At 46.4% G+C, this 19,500-nt stretch overlaps 1 protein-coding gene across 1 annotated transcript; it reads right to left on the bottom strand.

Annotated features, from left to right (window-relative positions):
* Positions 1-326: 326 nt before the first annotated feature.
* selenol (selenoprotein L) lies at positions 327-12,672 on the bottom strand. The gene is made up of 9 exons (XM_078400020.1): positions 12,335-12,672; positions 9,777-9,855; positions 7,300-7,353; positions 5,633-5,678; positions 3,704-3,828; positions 3,159-3,273; positions 2,714-2,836; positions 2,107-2,244; positions 327-1,335 (listed from the first exon to the last, which is right to left on the bottom strand). Exons 1-6 carry the CDS (start codon positions 12,438-12,440, stop codon positions 3,201-3,203), a joined length of 483 nt encoding a protein of 160 aa, XP_078256146.1. The 5' UTR covers positions 12,441-12,672; the 3' UTR covers positions 327-1,335; positions 2,107-2,244; positions 2,714-2,836; positions 3,159-3,200.
* Positions 12,673-19,500: the final 6,828 nt, after the last annotated feature.

Genomic DNA, 19,500 nt, shown 5'->3' on the forward strand with positions numbered 1-19,500 from the left:
AGAGAGAAAGAGGGAGAGAGAAAGAGGGAGAGAGAAAGAGGGAGAGAGAAAGAGGGAGAGAGAAAGAGGGAGAGAGAGAAAGAGGGAGAGAGAGAAAAAGGGAGAGAGAGAAAAAGGGAGAGGGAGTTAGATGTGGCCCTTGTGGCTAAAGGGATCAGGGGGTATGGAGAGAAGGCAGGTACAGGTTACTGAGCTGGATGATCAGCCATGATCATATTGAATGGCGGTGCAGGCTCGAAGGGCCGAATGGCCTACTCCTGCACCTATTTTCTATGTTTCTACGTAAAAAGGGAGAGAGAGAATGACAGAAAATGCAGCCTTTGGTTTTCTGCAGCAACGTGAATCCACAAAGCCACCATTTATTTATTTTTTTAAATATATATATATATCAGTTATCATTTACAACTCATACACTTTCAGGGTGACACTTGTTGTAAGGTGAAGCCCCTGTCTGTTTTACAGTTATATCGAGCAGTACCATTCAGATATCCTGAGTGATGGCACGACTGTCATCCACATAAAACTGACTGAGATTTGACTCCCTTCTCACCGCTACCGGAAGCATCGCTCGGTGCTCCCACATACCCCACGAAACACACACACAGATCCTAACAACTATTTCAAGAGAGACCAGAAAAAAAATCAACTAAACTTTCCAAGGCCATTCAACTGAAAATTTAACTTGTTCTTTCCCAGTTCAGATCCAATGTAATTCCAGCATTTTGAATTCTGAATGTATTTCTTGTAAGCACATTTCTTCGTTTTGAAACCCTTGGGTTTTAACTCAAAATGTTCCTCAGATTTTTAATTTCAATGTATCCTTGCCATTTGGTATTCAGTCAGGGACAGAATAATGTGATGAATGTGTGACCTCTCCCCACACTTCCCCAAACACTTCCAGTTGATTTTCCACCAGACAGTGTTCACAAGTGATTATGCCTACCCAGTTAGATCAAGGAAGCTCTGGTGAAACAAATCAAATCCAAATCCATGCACGGTTTTCTCTTCAATTTCTCTGGAACCTCATTCCCTAATTACAACCGGTCATGTGAAATGAAGCTCTTACTGTTTTAAGGTATTAGATTATTGCTTATCACTTGCACGTTATGTTGTCCTGTGTGTATTAATTTTGCAAAGATCAGGAATGTAGAATCACATTTATCAAAACAGCTAAATAATTTCTTTCCCCCACCTCCAGCTTCTTGCTACTCTACAGAATCGGCATTATTTCATGACTTTCAGTATTTCTGCTACATCAGGTCGGTCTATTGGAGTGGTGCTTGGATGGAAGAAAATGATTGTCCCTCGTTGATCCAAACCAAAGTCACCACCAAGCTGTTGAGAAAAGAAAAATCTATCATACCCCATTTAGAAACAACTTGGCGGTAGGGGGGGGAGGGGGGGGGGGAGGTGTGGAAGTCTCAGCTGTGCCTGTCAACCTCACTCACAAACAATAAAGCGCTCCCTCATGATTGCACTGGACTCTCTACCTATATTTTACCATGAACCCACCATTGCTCACAAATGGGACAAGAGTGGCATTGACTTAATGAGATCAGATGAAGCTTGCACATTTGCACATTGGTGCACCGTTGATTGCAGTTGACCAGAAGAGGGGTAAAAATGGAGGAGCTTACTGACACCAAGTCACGGGCGGCACGGTAGCGCAGCGGTAGAGTTGCTGCTTTACAGCGAATGCAGCGCCGGAGACTCAGGTTCGATCCTGACTACGGGTGCTGCACTGTAATGAGTTTGTACGTTCTCCCCGTGATCTGCGTGGGTTTTCTCCGAGATCTTCGGTTTCCTCCCACACTCCGAAGACGTACAGGTATGTAGGTTAATTGGCTGGGTAAATGTCAAAATTGTCCCTAGTGGGTGTAGGATAGTGTTAATGTACGGGGATCGCTGGGCGGCACGGACTTGGAGGGCCGAAAAGGCCTGTTTCCGGCTGTATATATATGATATGATATGAAGTTCTCAACTAAAGGTTGGCACCCATGGTAATATTTTATCAAATGCAGTTTGAGAATGTGACGTTCAGAGGGATGGGGCGGACATGTGAACATAATCTTTAATTGATTGGTTAATTACAGGCGCTGAACTTACCTGGTGCGGGTCATCTACAGCTTTTTGATTTTTTTTTGGTAAGGTCCGATTGTTGACTAATTGCTCTGCATAATAAATAATCACATCAGTGTTCCACACCTTTTTAACAGATCCTCCCAAACCAAACGCATGGTACAACTGTAAAATAAACATAATATTATGCACTGCCAGCCCCCTCTTTGACCCAAATGCCCATTAACATTGCAATATGTTCTGTTTGCCATTGTCTTTAATATACAGTAGTATCTTTATTTTCCTGTTTATATCCATCATTGGCTTCGTTGCCTCCCCATCTGTGGGTTCTTGAATTCGCACCATTTTTTTTTCACCCCATCATTGGCTCCCTTATTCTATCAAGCTCGTCTCAGTATTCTTAAAACCTATCGTGTTGATCAAATTTCCTAATATCACTCGAGCGTCAACATTTTAGCAGGTACCCTGCTGCGCTAGGATGTTTATAATAACTTAAATGGTTGGTAAATCTACAATCTTCTCTATCCGATGACAGAGGGCCCTATCTGTAGGAGTGAAAAATAGCAGAATCCAGGTGGTGATAACCTGATTAGGATCACCAGATTTACTCGGGCAACCGCTATGAGCTAGGTACCTGCCGACTGGGATCCAGCAACATGTCGTAGGAACATTTGGTCTCCTGAAGCCACTGAACAGCTTCCTCTTGACATTCAAACGAGATCAGCAGGACTTTCAAGGGCACAACATCAAGGCAGCTCTGTGCAAAACACAACACCAATCATTCACCAATGAAATCAAGAATTAAACCAATCAACAATTAGATCAACTAATAAATCACCAGTGAACGCCATGTGAAACAAAAACATTGACAAGCCCGTGAGCAGGTAAAGATCAAACAGTCCAGTCAGCTGGAATTCCTTCTGTATGAGATGATTTGGATTAAAAGGGTGATGTACATGAGGGAGTGACTGTAACATATCTAGCTCGTCAAACAGCCTGTCTCTGCTACAAATAGTCACGGGACTCAACGCATGAAGTAAAGAATTCAAGCTGGAGGCTCCAAGGGACGGGAAATGTACCTGTTGTGCCTGTAGCTGTACCAGGTGATCTCGTCACGGTAGTCAGGCAAAATGCCTCAGCAAAACCAGCAGCAGTTTCTCCTGACCGTGCAGAAAGTCCTCAAGTTGAACTTCTCTGAAATGGAAACCAGAATGACAAAATGTACGACCTGGTGCACCCATTGAACGCCAAGCTTCTACTTTTTTTTTCCCCCAATAGGGATTCATTCAACAAGAAAATATCACATTTATGCAATGGAGGATCTCAATGGAGGAGCTGGGGAAAGGATCAATGTAAAGGTGGAGAGACTGAAGAGATGGGCTGATGAAAGTGTTGGAATTAAAGAGATGGTCCAATGAGATGGATGTGGTAGCAAATAGGAGGCTTCAAAAGACAATGGTCTAATCATATCAGTGTTTGTTCTTGCACCGTTTTCAACATTTAAACCTCAACAACTAGCCAAAACTATCAAGATATAAAGGGATCATTAGGTAGCTAATTGACTGGCATTCCAGATGTGAATCCGGGATCATTATCTCAGCATAAAGTTTGTGTAATCATTTACCTTCCACTTCTCACATCAGTGAGCTTCAGGCATCCAGGGACCTGTGTGCCCAATTTCAACTGGGTCTGGAAAGAGTCAGCTTTTATTTGATTATCCACATCACCAAGGAAATTGTTCCACTCCAACTAGGATTGAGAGAGAGGACAGGGCCAGTCAATGTTAATGGAAAATAAATTAGTCCCTTCTATTCAGATACACCTTTGTTTAAAATGATTGAGGCCGCAAGACCACAAATTACTCGGGCACATTTTTCAGTCATTCACGTTATTCCCTTTATCATGTATCTATACACTGTAAATGGCTCGGCTGTAACCATGTATTGTTTTCCCACTGACTAATTAGCACGCAACAAAAGCTTTTCCCTGTACCTCGGTACACGTGACAATAAACTAAACTAAACTCAGTCATAGCACTGACTCCATAACTTTTTTATTCACTCTATCACCCCATGGACCATGATGGTTGACGGAAGTGATGCCCTGACGTCTCGTGCCATCCATGATGCGACTGTACAAGTCTTTGTTGAAACCACACTTGGGGTACTGCGTGCAATTCTGGTCTTCCTGCTATAGGAAGGATGTCATCAAATTGGAAAGGGTGCAGATAAGATTCGCCAGGATATTACTTAGGCATGCAGGAATGAATTATAGGGAGAGGTTGGATAGGCTGGGGATGTTTTCTTTTGGAGTTTAGGTTGATGGGTGGCATTATTGAAGTGTATAAGATCATGAAGTTCATGGATAAAATGAATGCTCACAGTCCTTTCCCAAAGACAGCGGAGTCAAAAACTAATGCTCAAGGCGAGGGGGCAGAGATTTAAGAGGTACGTCAGTGGCAACTTTTTCACTCATCCTCAGGTCGAGTTTGTATCTGGAATGAGCTGCTGGAAGCAGCCATAGAAATGGATACAATTATGATTGTCAAACGACTTTTGGACAGATAAATGGATAGGAGTCGGGAGGCTATGGAACAAATGCAGGCAAATAGGACCAGTCCAATATGCCAACTTGGTCGACATGAACAAAGGAAGCCGAATGGCCAACTTCCAAGCTGTACTGCTCTACGACTCTATGACATCGGAGGAGTGACACATGCTGCTAATCGGACATGCTCTCATCCTGAGAACAGAAAACTGCTGGAAACAGCAAGCAGCCAGGCAGATGGAGGGTGCTTCGGGTGACGGATTTCAACTAGCTCACCACGGGCCAAAACGAACAGTCAGTAATCAGAGGGCAGCACTGGGTGGCCATGAGGAACCAAGGAAGGAGGATCTATCCTGTCAGCATTGGCAGCCAGTATCAGGGTGTTGATCGCAGGCTGCAAGAGGAACTCTGCTAGCAAGGCTCCAGGCAGATAATTACACCACATTGGTTTCATTTCCCACCTGCAGTTATAACAACAGTTCTGTTGTAGGACGGGCTGGTTTACCCCACAAATTTATTGTTGGGGGAAACAGACTTCGTACTAATGCTAAATCGGGTAACAGAATTCAAACTTTCTTTTATCGGCTCAGTTATCCCTAATCAGCACACGCAAAGTAAATGATGAGACTACCTTGCAGCCACGGTTGGCTGTAAAGTGATTCTATCTTTGGCAGTTGCGATGGAAAGAATCTCAAGTTGAGGAAAAGATCAACTGGAGGTAGGTGGAGTGCAATTTTAACCTAAACCACCTCCAGGTAAACCAGCAGGAACAGTTCCAAGACTGAATTAAACCCAATTTTACTCTCCAGCGATGTCAATCAAGGGCGAGCACGGAAATCACATTCCACCCAGCTGGGAGCTGCTTTTGAGCCCAGTGAGTTACAGAAAAATTGCCCAGGCATTTCGTAATGTGGATGATTAAACACAGCAGAAGTGCATTCAACTCAACCAAACTATAGTCAATATTTGGGCAATTTACAACTTTAAAAAAACATAGCAGAACTACCTCAAACCTCAGCAAGTCTTCCATCTGATCCCGCATGGCGGCAGAGCTGTCCGATACAAAATAAATGTATGGTTTTAGTTGACTGGGGCCTAATACAGGCCATTCCTGGGGTTACGAATACCCAACTAATAGACACCACGTACATATGAACGAGGATTTGGGAGACCGGCGGGATGGCTTTGGGAGACCGAGGCGATGGATTTGGGAGACCGAGGGGAAGGATTTGCCGGCTGCCGCGGGGCTGTAGGCATCTTCTGCCGGGTGGGACTTGGCATCTTTATGATGCCTTCTTTCCCCCCCACCCCCTCAAGTTGGAAAAACTGGGAGCGGTGAGCAGACTCATGCACTGATTCAGTGAGGCCAGATGGCGACCGCTCTCCCTGCTCCCCCATCGCAACTGTTCTTGTAATCCTCTCCCGCACACTGGTCTTGTTCATTTCCGACTTACAGACAGTTCAGGTTATGAACAGTGCTCAGGAATGGAAACCTGGGGACTACCTAGTCGTTAATGCACTAAACATACAAAGGGAGCTTATTCCTCATCTGCAGTGACTTTTGTACGGCAGATTATCGGTCTATGGATAGTAGCGGTTCGTGAGGAAAGGGGGAGAAAGAGATAATATATATTATTAGTTATAAATATATATTAGTTTCAGTGATGGGATATTCCAGTGTAAGGATACAAATCCCAAAGAAAGCCAGGCTATTAAAGACTGATATTAGGAATAGTTCCATGCAAGTGGCGACGGAGGTGGACAGGGTGGTGAATGTTGCGATGGGCAAGTTGGCCTTCAACGGTCGGGGTATTGAGTACAGGAGTTGGGATGTCATGTTACAGCTGTGTAAGTCGTTGGTAAGACCTCATTTAGAAAGCGGTGTACAATTCAGGTTGGCCAGCAAGGAAGTAATTAAACTGGAAAAGGTGCAAACAGATTTACTACAATGTTACTGGGTCTGTAGGGTTTGAGTTAACAACAGGGGCTGGATAGAACCTTATTCCCCTGGAGTGTAAGAGGCAGAGGGGGTGGCCTTATAAAGAATATAAAATCATGAGGGGCATACATAAGGTGAATGGTCACAATCTTTTCTCATGAGTATGGGAGTCTAAAACCAAAAGGCATAGTTTTCAGGTGAGAGGGGAAATATTTTAAAAGGGCCTGAGGTGCAATTTTTTCACACAAAGTGTAGCGCATATCCATAATGATCTGCCAAAGGAAGTGATAAAGGCAGATAATATAATGATATTTAAAAGACACTTGGAGGAGTAGATGGATAAGAAAGGTTTGGAAGGATATGGGCCAGGTGCAGACAAGTAGGATTAGCTCAGTTAGGCAACTTGGTCAATATGCACAATTTGGGCCGAAGTGTCTGTTTCCCTGTTGCATAGTTCTCTGACAAGCCAACCGTTGTGAATATTTGCATTTCTCCCTCTACACAGTGGTGACGGTGTAGTTCATATATTACCTCGGTATATTTATTTTTTAGGCAAAGGGTATTGAGAGTTTTGGAGCCAAGGCTGGTGGAGGGAATTAAGATGCAGGTCAGCCCCAATCTAGCTAGATTCTGGAAGGACGACGAGAGGTAAATGACCTCCTATGTTCCCATTGACCTTAAAGAACGAAAACAGAGATTACACAAAGTTTAACTTCTCATCTCGTGATACTTACTGGTAAAACCTTTTGAACAAATCTTCAGCATCACCTCTCCTCCGCACATTCAAGCTTCAATGAGAAAGGAAAGATTGTTGGTCAGGTACTCAAGAAAAATATACAGAGGTTTTAAAAATATCCCCCATCTATTGAGATTTATATTAGATAGTTTGATCGTGGGGGGGGTGTGGAGAGGAGAACTAGGTAGCAGTCCAGGTGGTCACAGGGAGGAAGTGGAAAGAGGATGGAATGGTGAAATGGGAAGAAGTAAGTTCCATATTCTCAACATTACTACACATCAAAAGGTACTACTGCATTAATTATAAAGTAGTTTGGAACTTCGCAAATTTGTGAAGGATGCAATAGTAAATATGTCTCTTTTAGGGTCTTGACCAAAAACGTCGCCGATCCATGTTCTCCAGGGAGGTTGCCTGACCTGCTGAATTACTCCAGCACATTGTGTCTAATTTTTAAACCAGCATCTGTAGTTCCTTGTTTCAACATCTTGTCTCTTTTTTATAATTACTGGAGTCAATGAAAGGTGACCTCATTGACATAGGATTGGCTGTTGGTGAAATTTGCCATGCAAAACTTGGCTCTTGCAGTTCCTACATTATCGGGTGGCGCCAGCAATGGCTGCCTCGCCAACAGTCTGTTTGTCCCTTCCTTCTCTGTTGTTTCTTTAGTATGTGTTAAATGTATGTTTTTTCGTGTTCTTCAGTTTGTTTTAAGTGGGAGGTGGTGGGGGAAATGAGGAAACTTTTTTTAAATCTCTTACCTAAAAGATAGGGCGTGGCTGTGTTCAGCAGCTGCGGCTCACCGGCAGTCTCTCTGTCTTTTTTTAGTTTTTTTGTCTATTGTCATCGTTTAATGTACGTTTTGTTCTATTTTTAACTCTGTGTATGTGGGGGGGTGGTGGGGGGGTTGGGGGAAACCTTTTTTCTAATCTCCTCCTCAACGGAGATGCGACCTTTATCGTGTCGTATCTCCGTTCGCGCTACGGCCTAACATCGTGGAGTCGGCGGCTTCCAGCTGGGATTGACCTTGAAGACTCCGGTCGCAGGGCCTGGACTTACCATCTCGGAGGCTTCGGCCGTGGGCCCTGCAGACCGCAACATCGGGAGCTCGCAGGTCCCTGGCTGGCGACCGGTTTTTTGGAGTTCCAGCCGTAGCAACTTCGACCGCCCCGAAGCGCGAGGTACGACCGACCCGCTCGCAGGCCCTTCATCACCCTGCGTGGCTCGGCCGCAGCACTTTCCATCGCCCGGTGGGGGCCCAGGACCTTCATTGGCCTGCTCGGCTCGGCTCGGCCCTGGGACTTTCCATCGCCCGGTGGGGGCTCAGGACCTTCATCGGCCTGCTCGGCTTGGCCCTGGGACTTTCCATCGCCCGGTGGGGGCTTCAAAAAGTTGGGAGCCTCGATCACCTCGTGGCACCACGGGAGAAGAATGAGGAGATAAGACTTTTCTTTGCCTTTCATCACAGTGAGGGTGTGCCTAGAGCAATCACTGTGATGGCTGTTTGTGTAAAAATTGTATCTGTGTGTCCTGTGCTTTTTGTTGTCTACTGCCGGACCCTGACATGAGAGGACGCTGGCGCTGTTTATTCGCCGCTTCTCCGTTAGGATAGTTTGTCTGTTTGTTTTTATGTTATGATTGTTTTTGTAAAGCACTTTGAGCTTCTGGTAAGGCGCTATATAAAATAAATGCTTATTATTATTATTATTATTACCTCAACGGAGATGCGACTTTTTTTTCCGTATCGTATCCTCGTCCGCACTGTGGCCTAACATCGAGGAGCTGGCGGCCTTTGCTGGAGACCGATGTCGGGAGCCTGCGGGACTTACCATCGTGAAGCTGGCGATCCCTTTGCCAGGGATCCACCTCTGAGCTCCAACCATGGGAGCCTGCGAACTTTAACATCGTGGAGCTCGCAGTCCCTAGTCAGAGACCAACTTCGGGAGCTCCAAGCCGCAGGCGCTTCGACTGCCCTGACGCGGGAGCTTAGATCGCCCTGACGCAGGAGCTTCGATCGTCGGCTGCGGGAGCTTCAATCGCCCCGACAGATGGTTCAACTGACCAGACCGCGGGAGAAAAATGGGGGAAGATGAGACTTTATTGCCTTCCAGCACAGTGAGGATGTGGAATCCACTGTGGTGGATGTTTATGTTAACTTTTATGTAGTTGTGTGTCTTGTTGCTTTTTTTAGTATGGCTGTATGGTAATTCACATATCACTGTACCTTAATTGGTAGATGTGACAAATAAAAAAGCTTTGAAACCTTTGGTTACAGTACAAGAACACTTCATTAATTACTTGAAACATCCTAAGAGAGAAAGGCACTATTAAAAGGCAAGGGTTTCTTCATTTACGTCTCTTCAGAATTCATCTCTGCTGAGGGAACCAACCTCATCCTGTCTCCCCCCCATCCCCATCCTATCTCCCCCCCCACCCCCATCCCATCCCCATCATAAGGGAACCAACTTTGTTACTTACTTGTTGTAAAAGTTTGCATACAGCTGAATCAGTCCAGCCAGACGGCCTATCTTCAGGGAGACAAACTCTTGCGCCTTTGCTGGAAAACAAATCCCATGCAAGCACAGCTTTAGTTCATATAGACCGTGGACCCGTTGGGCCTAAACCTCTCCTGCATTGGTGCAGTACCCTCTCCTCCCCCCTCCACACTCCTTCCCCCCTCGTCCCTGCTCCCCTCCCTTCTCCCCTTCCCATCCCCCCACTCCATCCCCCTCCCCCCCTCCCTCCACCCATTCTTCCCCTCCCTCCACCCATTCCCCTTCCCCCCCACTCCATCCCCCTCAACCCCCCTCATCCTCCCACCCTCCCCCCCCTCCCATGGAGATAGGAGGAGGGAGGGGAAGGCAGGATGCAGATTTGGGGGTGGGGGGGGGGTTGGGAGGGGAAGGCAGGATGGGGATGGGGGGGAGACATGATGGGGATGGGGGGGAGACAGGATGGGGGAGACAGGATGGGATGGGGGGGACAGGATGGGGTTGGGGGAGACAGGATGGGGATGGGGGGAGTTAGGATGGGGATGGGGGGGAGCCAGGATGGGGGGGAGACAGAATGTGGATGGGGGAGACAGGATGTGGATGGGGGAGACAGGATGGGGATGGGGGGGAGACAGGATGGGGATGACAGGAGACAGGATGGGGATGGGGGATACTGGAAGGGGATGGTGGAGACAGGAAGGGGATGGGGGAGAAAGAATGAGGATGGAGGAGACAGGATGGGGATGGAGACAGGATGGGGGGGAGACAGGATGGGGATGGGGGACAGGATGGGAATGGGGGGGGCAGGATGGGGATACAGGATAGGGGGGACAGGATGGGGAGACAGGATGGGGATGGGGGGACAGGATGGGGGGACAGGATGAGGATGGGGGGGACAGGATGGGGATGGGGAGACAGGATGGGGATGGGGGAGACAGGATGGGGGAGACAGGATGGGGATGGGGGAGACAGGATGGGGGGACAGGAGGAGGAGACAGGATGAGGATGGGGAGGAGACAGGATGGGGGAGATAGGATGGGGATGGGGGGGAGACAGGATGGGGATGGGGGGAGACAGGATGGGGATGGGGGAGATAGGATGAGGATCGCGGGGGAGACAGGATGGGGGGGACAGGATGGGGAGACAGGATGGGGATGGGGAGACAGGATGGGGGGAGACAGGATGGGGATGGGGGAGGCAGGATGGGGATGGGGAGACAGGATGGGGATGGGGAGACAGGATGGGGGGGACAGGATGGGAGGACAGGATGAGGATGGGGGAGACAGGATGGGGATGGGGGGGAGACAGGATGGGGATGGGGGGGAGACAGGATGGGGGGACAGGATGAGGATGGGGGAGACAGGATGGGGATGGGGAGACAGGATGGGGAGACAGGATGGGGGGACAGGATGAGGATGGGGGAGACAGGATGAGGATGGGGAGACAGGATGGGGATGGGGGAGACAGGATGGGGATGGGGAGACAGGATGGGGAGACAGGATGGGGGGACAGGATGAGGATGGGGGAGACAGGATGGGGATGGGGAGACAGGATGGGGAGACAGGATGGGGGGACAGGATGAGGATGGGGGAGACAGGATGGGGATGGGGAGACAGGATGGGGATGGGGGAGACAGGATGGGGGGGACAGGATGGGGGGACAGGATGGGGATGGGGAGACAGGATGGGGATGGGGGGAGACAGGATGAGGATGGGGGGAGACAGGATGGGGATGGGGAGACAGGATGGGGAGACAGGATGGGGGGGCAGGATGAGGATGGGGAGACAGGATGGGGAGACAGGATGGGGGGCAGGATGAGGATGGGGGGAGACAGGATGGGGATAACAGGATGGGGAGACAGGATGGGGAGACAGGATGGGGGGGCAGGATGAGGATGGGGAGACAGGATGGGGAGACAGGATGGGGGGGCAGGATGAGGATGGGGAGACAGGATGGGGAGACAGGATGGGGGGGCAGGATGAGGATGGGGGAGACAGGATGGGGATAACAGGATGGGGATGGGGGGGAGACAGGATGGGGATGGGGAGACAGGATGGGGAGACAGGATGAGGATGGGGGAGACAGGATGGGGATGGGGGGGAGACAGGATGGGGATGGGGGGGAGACAGGATGGGGAGAGACAGGATGGGGATACAAGATGGGGAGACAGGATGGGGATGGGGGGGGAGACGGGATGGGGGGAGACAGGATGGGGATGGGGGGGAGACGGGATGGGGGGAGACAGGATGGGGATGGGGGGACAGGATGGGAATGAGACAGGATGGGGATACAAGATGGGGATGAGAGGGGAGACAGGATGGGGGCATGATGAGTTGGAATTGGGGAACAGGGGTAGTGGAGGAGCAGGCGGGAGGTGCAGGGGGTTGGTTTGGGGAGTAGGTTGGGGGGGGGGGGGCAGTGAGTGGGATGATGTTCCGGATGGGGAGGGGAGGGGCAGCACTGTCGGCGTGTTGCTACAGTGCCGGCCGCGGGGTCGCTCCAACACCTCCCTCCCTCCCTCCCTCCCTGTGTCTGGGGCCGTACCTCCGCCGCTCTCCTCCCTCGCCGCCGCCAGGATGCCCCGGCCGCCCCGGCACAGCTCGTCGATAGCCCGCAGCAGCTCCTTCTCTCCCGGGCTGCAGTCCTCCATCGCTGCGGCCCGACTGCACTTCCGAGCGGGAGGCGACTGAATGGAGGAGGAGGGGAGGGGAGGGGAGGGGAGGGAGGAGCAGCCCGAGGCGGGCTCAGCAAGCTCAGGGGAACTTGGTGTTGGAGAACAAAACCCTTACGTTGCAACCTGCTTATTGATGCCGGAATCTGGGAGTGGCTGCCCAGCCCAGCATTTGTTGCCCATCCCCATTGCATTGCATTGCCTTCCTGATAGTGAGTCACCCACATGGACAGGGGTGCTCCCTCTAGTGAGGTTATCCCATTGCAATGTCTCCCATTCCACCCTTGATTAATAACCGCATCCACTCAGTGTCCTTCAATTCCCTTATCCCCCAGCCCCATGCAGATCTGCATTGCTGGGGCTGTGCGAGTGCCCATCGGCAGTGCTGGGCAGGGGAACAGTCAGGTTGGAGGCTGGGTAGAAGCAGGCAATGTGGGGATACATTGGGTAGTTTGCATTGGGTTCATTGACATCCATATTCGTTGGATTTCAGGTATTTTTCAGATTATGTACACCTGGTCTGAAGTTGGCATATAAGCAAACGCATATGTTATCTTTTGTCCATGTCATCAATGTAGATTTTTAATGTAGAGTTGAAGCGCAGCATTAATCCTTGTGACAACAGCAAATAACTCACAAATTATCAATTTGATTAAATTGAAATTGACTGAAAGATACAGCATGGAAACAGGCTTTTCGACCCATCTAGTCCACACCTAGATCACCCGTTCACATTAGTTTAGTTTCCTTCATTGATTCAATTGATTCATTTCTTTCTCTTTTAATCAATGTTCTGCTCAAACTATGTGCATCTTTAAACACTTTGTGTGATACCTTACCCAGACAATTCAGATTCAAGTTCTCACTCAAATACGCTGCTTGCTACACCTTCCAAATAAAAAGCTGGGTCAAATATAGTTTCTCCTTTCATAAAACCGTTGACTCGGATAATAAATTTGATTATACAAAGTGCTCAATTGTCAAAACCCTCATAGTTAAATAATTGAGGGAAGGTTATCAGAACTGTGGTGTTTTTGTATTCTTTCTTATCGCTTCTCCGTGAACAGTTGCAATGTACTGATCCCATGGTGTCTGGGAGAGATTGCCACCAGGGACTCCATCTCTTTTCAAATCACAAGGCTGGTTATTTGATCCACGTGTATACTTTTATCTAGGAGCTTTGCTTTTAGTTCCTCATTTTTCAACACTTGGTTCCCCTATTTCTGTCACATTTTGCATATGGTAAAAGGTCTCTTGCACTTCCCTTTGCACCATTACAATTTCTCCTGCCTTTTGGTCACAATCTTCCATTTTAAACACGATATAAAGCCTTGCAACAGTTTTAATATTTCTGGCTAGATTACTGTCATATTCTACTTCCTCCACTATTTTATTTTGTTTATCATTGAGTTCTTTCCCACAGGACTTCCCCAATCCTGTGGTTTACTAGTCTTTTATCTTGGATCTATTTTTAGATTTAACTAGACCAAGTGAACCCGTTGGGCCCAAACCCCTCCTGCATTGGTGTAGCACACTCTCCTAACCCCCCCCCCCCCCCCCCTCCACCATCCCTCTCCCTCCCCATCCTCCCTAGGAGATAGATTTAAACTTTAAAATGTGAATCACTTTAAAAATATAACACCGATTTCAATTAAACTTCTTCCATTAGCACCAAAGGGACGACGGTGAGTAAGGTGGGCCTAATATTGTTGCGCTATCGTATACCATTTTGGCTGTAGTTCAGGAACAAACAAACAAACAAACGAGAGTTTTAGTATATAGATAACTTGCAATGAGAAAAGTTTATTTGGTTTTGGTAGTTAAGAGCCTTTAGGGTAAAGTAATTACATGATGAATTATTTTATAAATACTGTCAACAATTTTGCACCTGTTATCTCACTCGGTTCTGATAGTTAAGAGCCTTTAGGGTAAAGTGATTACATTATGAATTCTTTTATAAACACTGCCAACAATCTTGCACCTGTAAAATAAGGTTCAGGTGGAACTACAACTGGAATAATTGCATCTACCAAAGTAAGGAATTATATTGCTCAAGTTTCGAGCATCTGCAGTCTCTTGTGTCTCCATATACTTGTATCAACCCTCCTCTTCATTCCATTCATCACATCAACAGAGAATATTTATAAGATCCCAAGTGGAGACCACTTCACAACATTTGACCACCTTTATGCATAGATTACATCAGTATGTTCTTCTCTTTGGTTCCTTGAATAACATGCAGCTATTCTTTGAAACAGTGTGTGGGATACTTTGTGCCCACCTGAGGGGCCGAGGTCCAAAAGATATCACATCCAATAACAAACTCAACTCATCTGGATTGGGGAATGCAAAATCTTCTACTTCAACTGATGAGGAAGCTTTGCTTTATCCAAACTTATGTTGACTGGATTCTGAAGAAAAAATGATTTCATTTCTGAAACAGTGAAATAATTTATGTTCAGTTTTGATTTTTTTAATTCCAGTTTTTCTCATCATAAAACAGTCTTGGTGCAGGCTTTTGCATGTATTCCAGTGACACCACCCTCCCGCATTACTGAATGCAGTGATAATCTCACTCTATCAGTTCCAGAACAGCAGCGATTAGATTCTGCCTTGCCTACACAATGCTGTTCTGTATCATGGCTCCATTTACCTACAATCAATCATTTTTAAAAAATAGATTGAAATGCAGACATACCATAACCCATTCACTTTAAAGATAAAGTTTTGATTCGTAACACCTTGTTATATAAGCTCCTCCAGTAGAGTGCTCAAGTATGAAATACTAATTATTATATTCTGAACTTCACCTTTGGAGGCAGAAGCAAGATGAAACTGGAAACATGATGGAAATTAATATTAAAGTTTTTCTAAATAAGATTCTTTCAAACTTAGAATAAGTTCATAAGTTAATCAGAGCAGAATTAGGCCATTTGGCCCATTAACTCTACTCCATTATTCAATAATGGTGGATCTATCTTTTCTTCTCAATCTCATTCTCCTGCCTTCTCCCCATAACCATTGACACCCTTCCTAATCAAGAATCTGTCAATCTCCTCTTTAAAAATATCCAATGACGTGGCCTCCACAGCTGTCTGTGGCAATGAATTCCAAGATTCACCTCCCTCTGATTAAGGAAATTCCTCCTCGTCTCCTTTCTACAGGTATGTCCTTTTATTTTGAGAGGACCTTCTAGTCCTAGACTTTCCCACTAGTGGAAATCCTCTCCTCATCCACTCTATCCAGACCTTTCAGTTCAGTAAGTTTCAATGAGGTGCTCCCCTCATTCCTTCTAAACTCCAGTGAGTACAGGCCCAGAGCCATCAAGCGCTCATCAAGCCCAATTATCCCTGGGATCATTCTCATAAACTTCCTCTGGACCCCTTCCAGCATCAGCACATCCTTCTTCAGATTTGGAGTATTATGAGCAATCTTGGGCCTCATGCCGTATAAAGCAGCAGCATTACATCCTTGCTTTTACATTCTATATAAAATAGAAAGGAATCATCCTCTCCCACCAGCGTTAGGCAAATCCCAACACTTAATTAGATTTGTCATTTTAACAATGAATCTTTTTCGTTAAGTATAGCTTCCATAAGGTCCCACACAGGTGATTGCAGAATAAAGTAAGACCATCTGGAATTGGGGATAATGTACAAGAGTGGATTGGGATTTGGTTAACACGCGGAAAACAAAGAGTAAAAAGGGTACTTCTCAGGTTGGCAGGCTGAGACACATGGTGAATTGCAGGGATTAGAGTTTGCCCAACTATTCACAATCCACCTCAACTGTTTAGCTGAGCAGACCAAATGTAACATTTCCAAGTGTGCTGATAAATGGGAATGTGAATAGTGGTGAAGATGCAGAGACATCTAGTGATTATATGCAGGCTAAACAAGTGGGGAACAATGCCACAGGTGGAGTATAGGGGGAGATGTGAGATGATTCTCTGCAGTAAGAAAAAAACAAATGCTGAGTATTTTGTTCATAAGGGTACAAGGCTGGGAAATGTTCATGTCTAAAAAACCTGGCTGTATGCAAGACCAAAATTCAGGGACTGAGGGCAACCAGAAAGGAAAATTATACATTGGCTTTTGATGTAAAAGGATGAGTTAAAGAGGAAGAAGTCCAAATCTTAATTATAGGCAGTGTTAATGAGACCACGTCTGGAGAATTGCGACAACTTTGATTTCCTTTCCCAAGTAATATACTTGCAACAGAGCGGTTGCAACAAAGATTCAGACTGGTTTCAAAGATGGTATGTCTGTAATGCGAGGAGAAATTGAGTCGGCTAGGCTTTATTCTTTAGAGCTCCAGGCGAACCCAAATGGTTCAACCATGCATCCCAATGACAATAACTTGCAAACTACAAATCACATTGCGGATACTGTCAAATCATTCTGGTTTGATCCTGAATGGTGGAATCATAAAGAAATATATTTTATGTATGTGCTGCCTGACCTACTGAGTTACTCCAGCATTTTGTGATACCTATTTTATGTATAATGTCATTGTTACCTGGTCTGTTTTGGTGAAAAGTTCTTTTTTATAGACAATAAGCAACCATTCCTTTGAAAAAACATTAATCTGGGGTTAAGATCAAGAGGCGAGTTCATTGAAACACCCAAAGTTCTTACGGGGTTTGACAGGGTAGCTGAGGGGCAACATTTCCATGGTTGAGGATTCTAGCAGTAGAGGATCAGTCTTTAAAAAAGGGTTAGGCCATGTAGGACTGAGACAGTTCTTCTCTCCGAACATAGTGAATCCTCGGAATTTTCCTGGAAGGGTGTGGAGGATCAGTCAATGATTGCATTTGAAACAGAGATTGATGGATTTCTGGACATGAAAAGATTCAAGGGATGAGGCAGGAAAACAAAAAGATCAACCACGATCTTGTTGAACAAAGGAGCAGCTGACAGCCAAACAGTGTACTCTGAGTTCTTATTTTATGCAAATTGCCACTTCATTTCGCACTATACTTCCAATGATACACTCCAATGATGTACTGCACAAATGTATTTCCTAGACTTCCAGGAATAGAAACATAGAAAAATAGATGAAGTAGGCCATTCAGTCCTTCGAGCCAGCATGATGATTCAATATGATCATGGCTGATCGAGAATCAGTACCCCGTTCCTGCTTATTCCCCATATCCCTTGATTCCGTTAGCCCTAAGAGCTAAATCTAACCCCCTCTTGAAAACATCCAGTGAATCGGCCTCCACTGCCTTCTGTGGCAGAGAATTCCACAGATTCACAACTCTCTGGGTGAAACTGTTTTTCCTCATCTCAGTCCTAAATGGCATACCCTTTATTTTTAAACTGTGACCCCTTGGACTGGTCTCCCCCAACATCGGGAATATTTTTCCTGCATCTAGCCTGTCCAATCCTTTAAAATATTTATGTTTCTATAAGATTCCCTCTCATCCTTCTGAAATTTCAGTGAGTCATAGAGTGATTCAGTGTGGAAATAGGCCCGTTGGACCAACTTGCCCACACTGGCCAACATGTCCCAGCTAGACTGTCCCTTGCTCCATACCCTTTGTGCGAAAGTTACCCCTCGGATTCCTATTAAATCATTTCCGCTTCACCGTGAACCAATGTCCTCTGGTCTTCGATTCCCCCATTCTGGGCAAGAGACTGTTATCTACTCGATCTATTCCTCTCATGATTTTGTACACCTCAATAAAATCATTGAGGTGCACAAAATCGACAATATCTTTCCTACAACATGGTGCCCAGAACTGTACGCAATATTCTAAATGCGGTCTCGCCAACGTCATATACAACTGCAACATGACCTTCCAACTTCTATACGACTGATGAAGGCCAATGTGCCATAAGCCTTCTTGACCACCTTATCTATCTGCAACTCGACCTTCAAGAAACCATGCATCTGCACTCCTAAATCCCTCTACTCTACAACACTCCCCAGAGGCCTATAATTTACTGTGTAGGTCCTGCCCTTCTTAGACGTCCCAAAATGCAACTTACCCTTCTCTGTATTAAATTCCATCAACCATTCCTCCGCCCACCTGGCCAATCGATCCAGATCCTGCTGCAATCTTTCACAACCATCTTCACCATCTGCAAAACCACTCACTTTTGTATCACAAACTTGCTAATCTTGCCCTGTATGTCCTCATCCAAATTATTGATGTAGATGACAAACAGTAACGGGCCCAGCACCGAACCCTGAGGCACACGTCTAGTCAAAGGGTTCCAGTCTGAGAAGCAACCTTCCACTATAACCCTCTGCTTCCTTCCATGGAGCCAATTTGCTATCCATTCAGCTATCTCTCCTTGGATCCCTTGCGATCTAACCTTCCAGAGCAGCCTACCTTGCGGAACCTTGTTGAACGCCTTACTGAAATCCATGTACACAACATCTACAGCTCTGCCCTCATCAACCTTTTTGGTCACGTCTTCAAAAAAATCAATCAGATTTGTGAGACACGACCTCCCACGTACAAAACCATGCTGACTATCCCTAATCAGCTCGTGCCCATCCAAATGCCTGTATATACTATCCCTCAGAATACTCTCCAGTAACTTACCAACTACAGATGTTAAGATCACCGGTCTATAGTTCCCAGCATTTTCCCTGCAGCCCTTCTTGAAAAGAGGCACAACATTTGCCACCCTCCAGTCTTCTGGCACCTCTCCTGTATTTAAGACGACTCATAAATTTTAACCAGGGCTCCCACAATTTCCTCTCTAGTTTCCCCGCAATGTCCTTGGATATATCTGATCAGGCCCTGGAGATTTGTCTACCTTCATAAACAATAGTACTTTCAGTACTTCTTCGACGGTAATACTGACTGCTCTCAAGACACTTCCATTGACTGCCCCAAGTTCATTTGTCCTGCCTCCCTCCTTGGTAAATACAGGAGAAATACTCATTGAGGACCTTGCCCATCTCCTGTGGATCCACACAGAGGTGGCCGCTTTGATTCCTGAGAGGTCCCACTCTCTCTCTCTAGTTACCCTTTTCCCCCTTATGTATTTATAACATCTTTTTGGATTGTCTTTAATGCTAC

The sequence above is a fragment of the Rhinoraja longicauda genome, chromosome 5 (assembly GCF_053455715.1).
Source record: "Rhinoraja longicauda isolate Sanriku21f chromosome 5, sRhiLon1.1, whole genome shotgun sequence".
Taxonomy (NCBI): domain Eukaryota; kingdom Metazoa; phylum Chordata; class Chondrichthyes; order Rajiformes; family Arhynchobatidae; genus Rhinoraja; species Rhinoraja longicauda.

What these genes read in the sequence shown, in the direction of transcription:
- selenol (XM_078400020.1), bottom strand. Translation starts at nt 12,440, where the DNA reads ATGGAGGACTGCAGCCCGGGAGAGAAGGAGCTGCTGCGGGCTATCGAC. An exon ending in TATGCAAACTTTTACAACAA is followed by an intron (nt 7,354 to 9,776) that starts GTAAGTAACAAA and finishes TTCTCATTGAAG; the next exon opens with CTTGAATGTGCGGAGGAGAG. An exon ending in AAGACTTGCTGAGGTTTGAG is followed by an intron (nt 3,829 to 5,632) that starts GTAGTTCTGCTA and finishes TCTCAATCCTAG; the next exon opens with TTGGAGTGGAACAATTTCCT.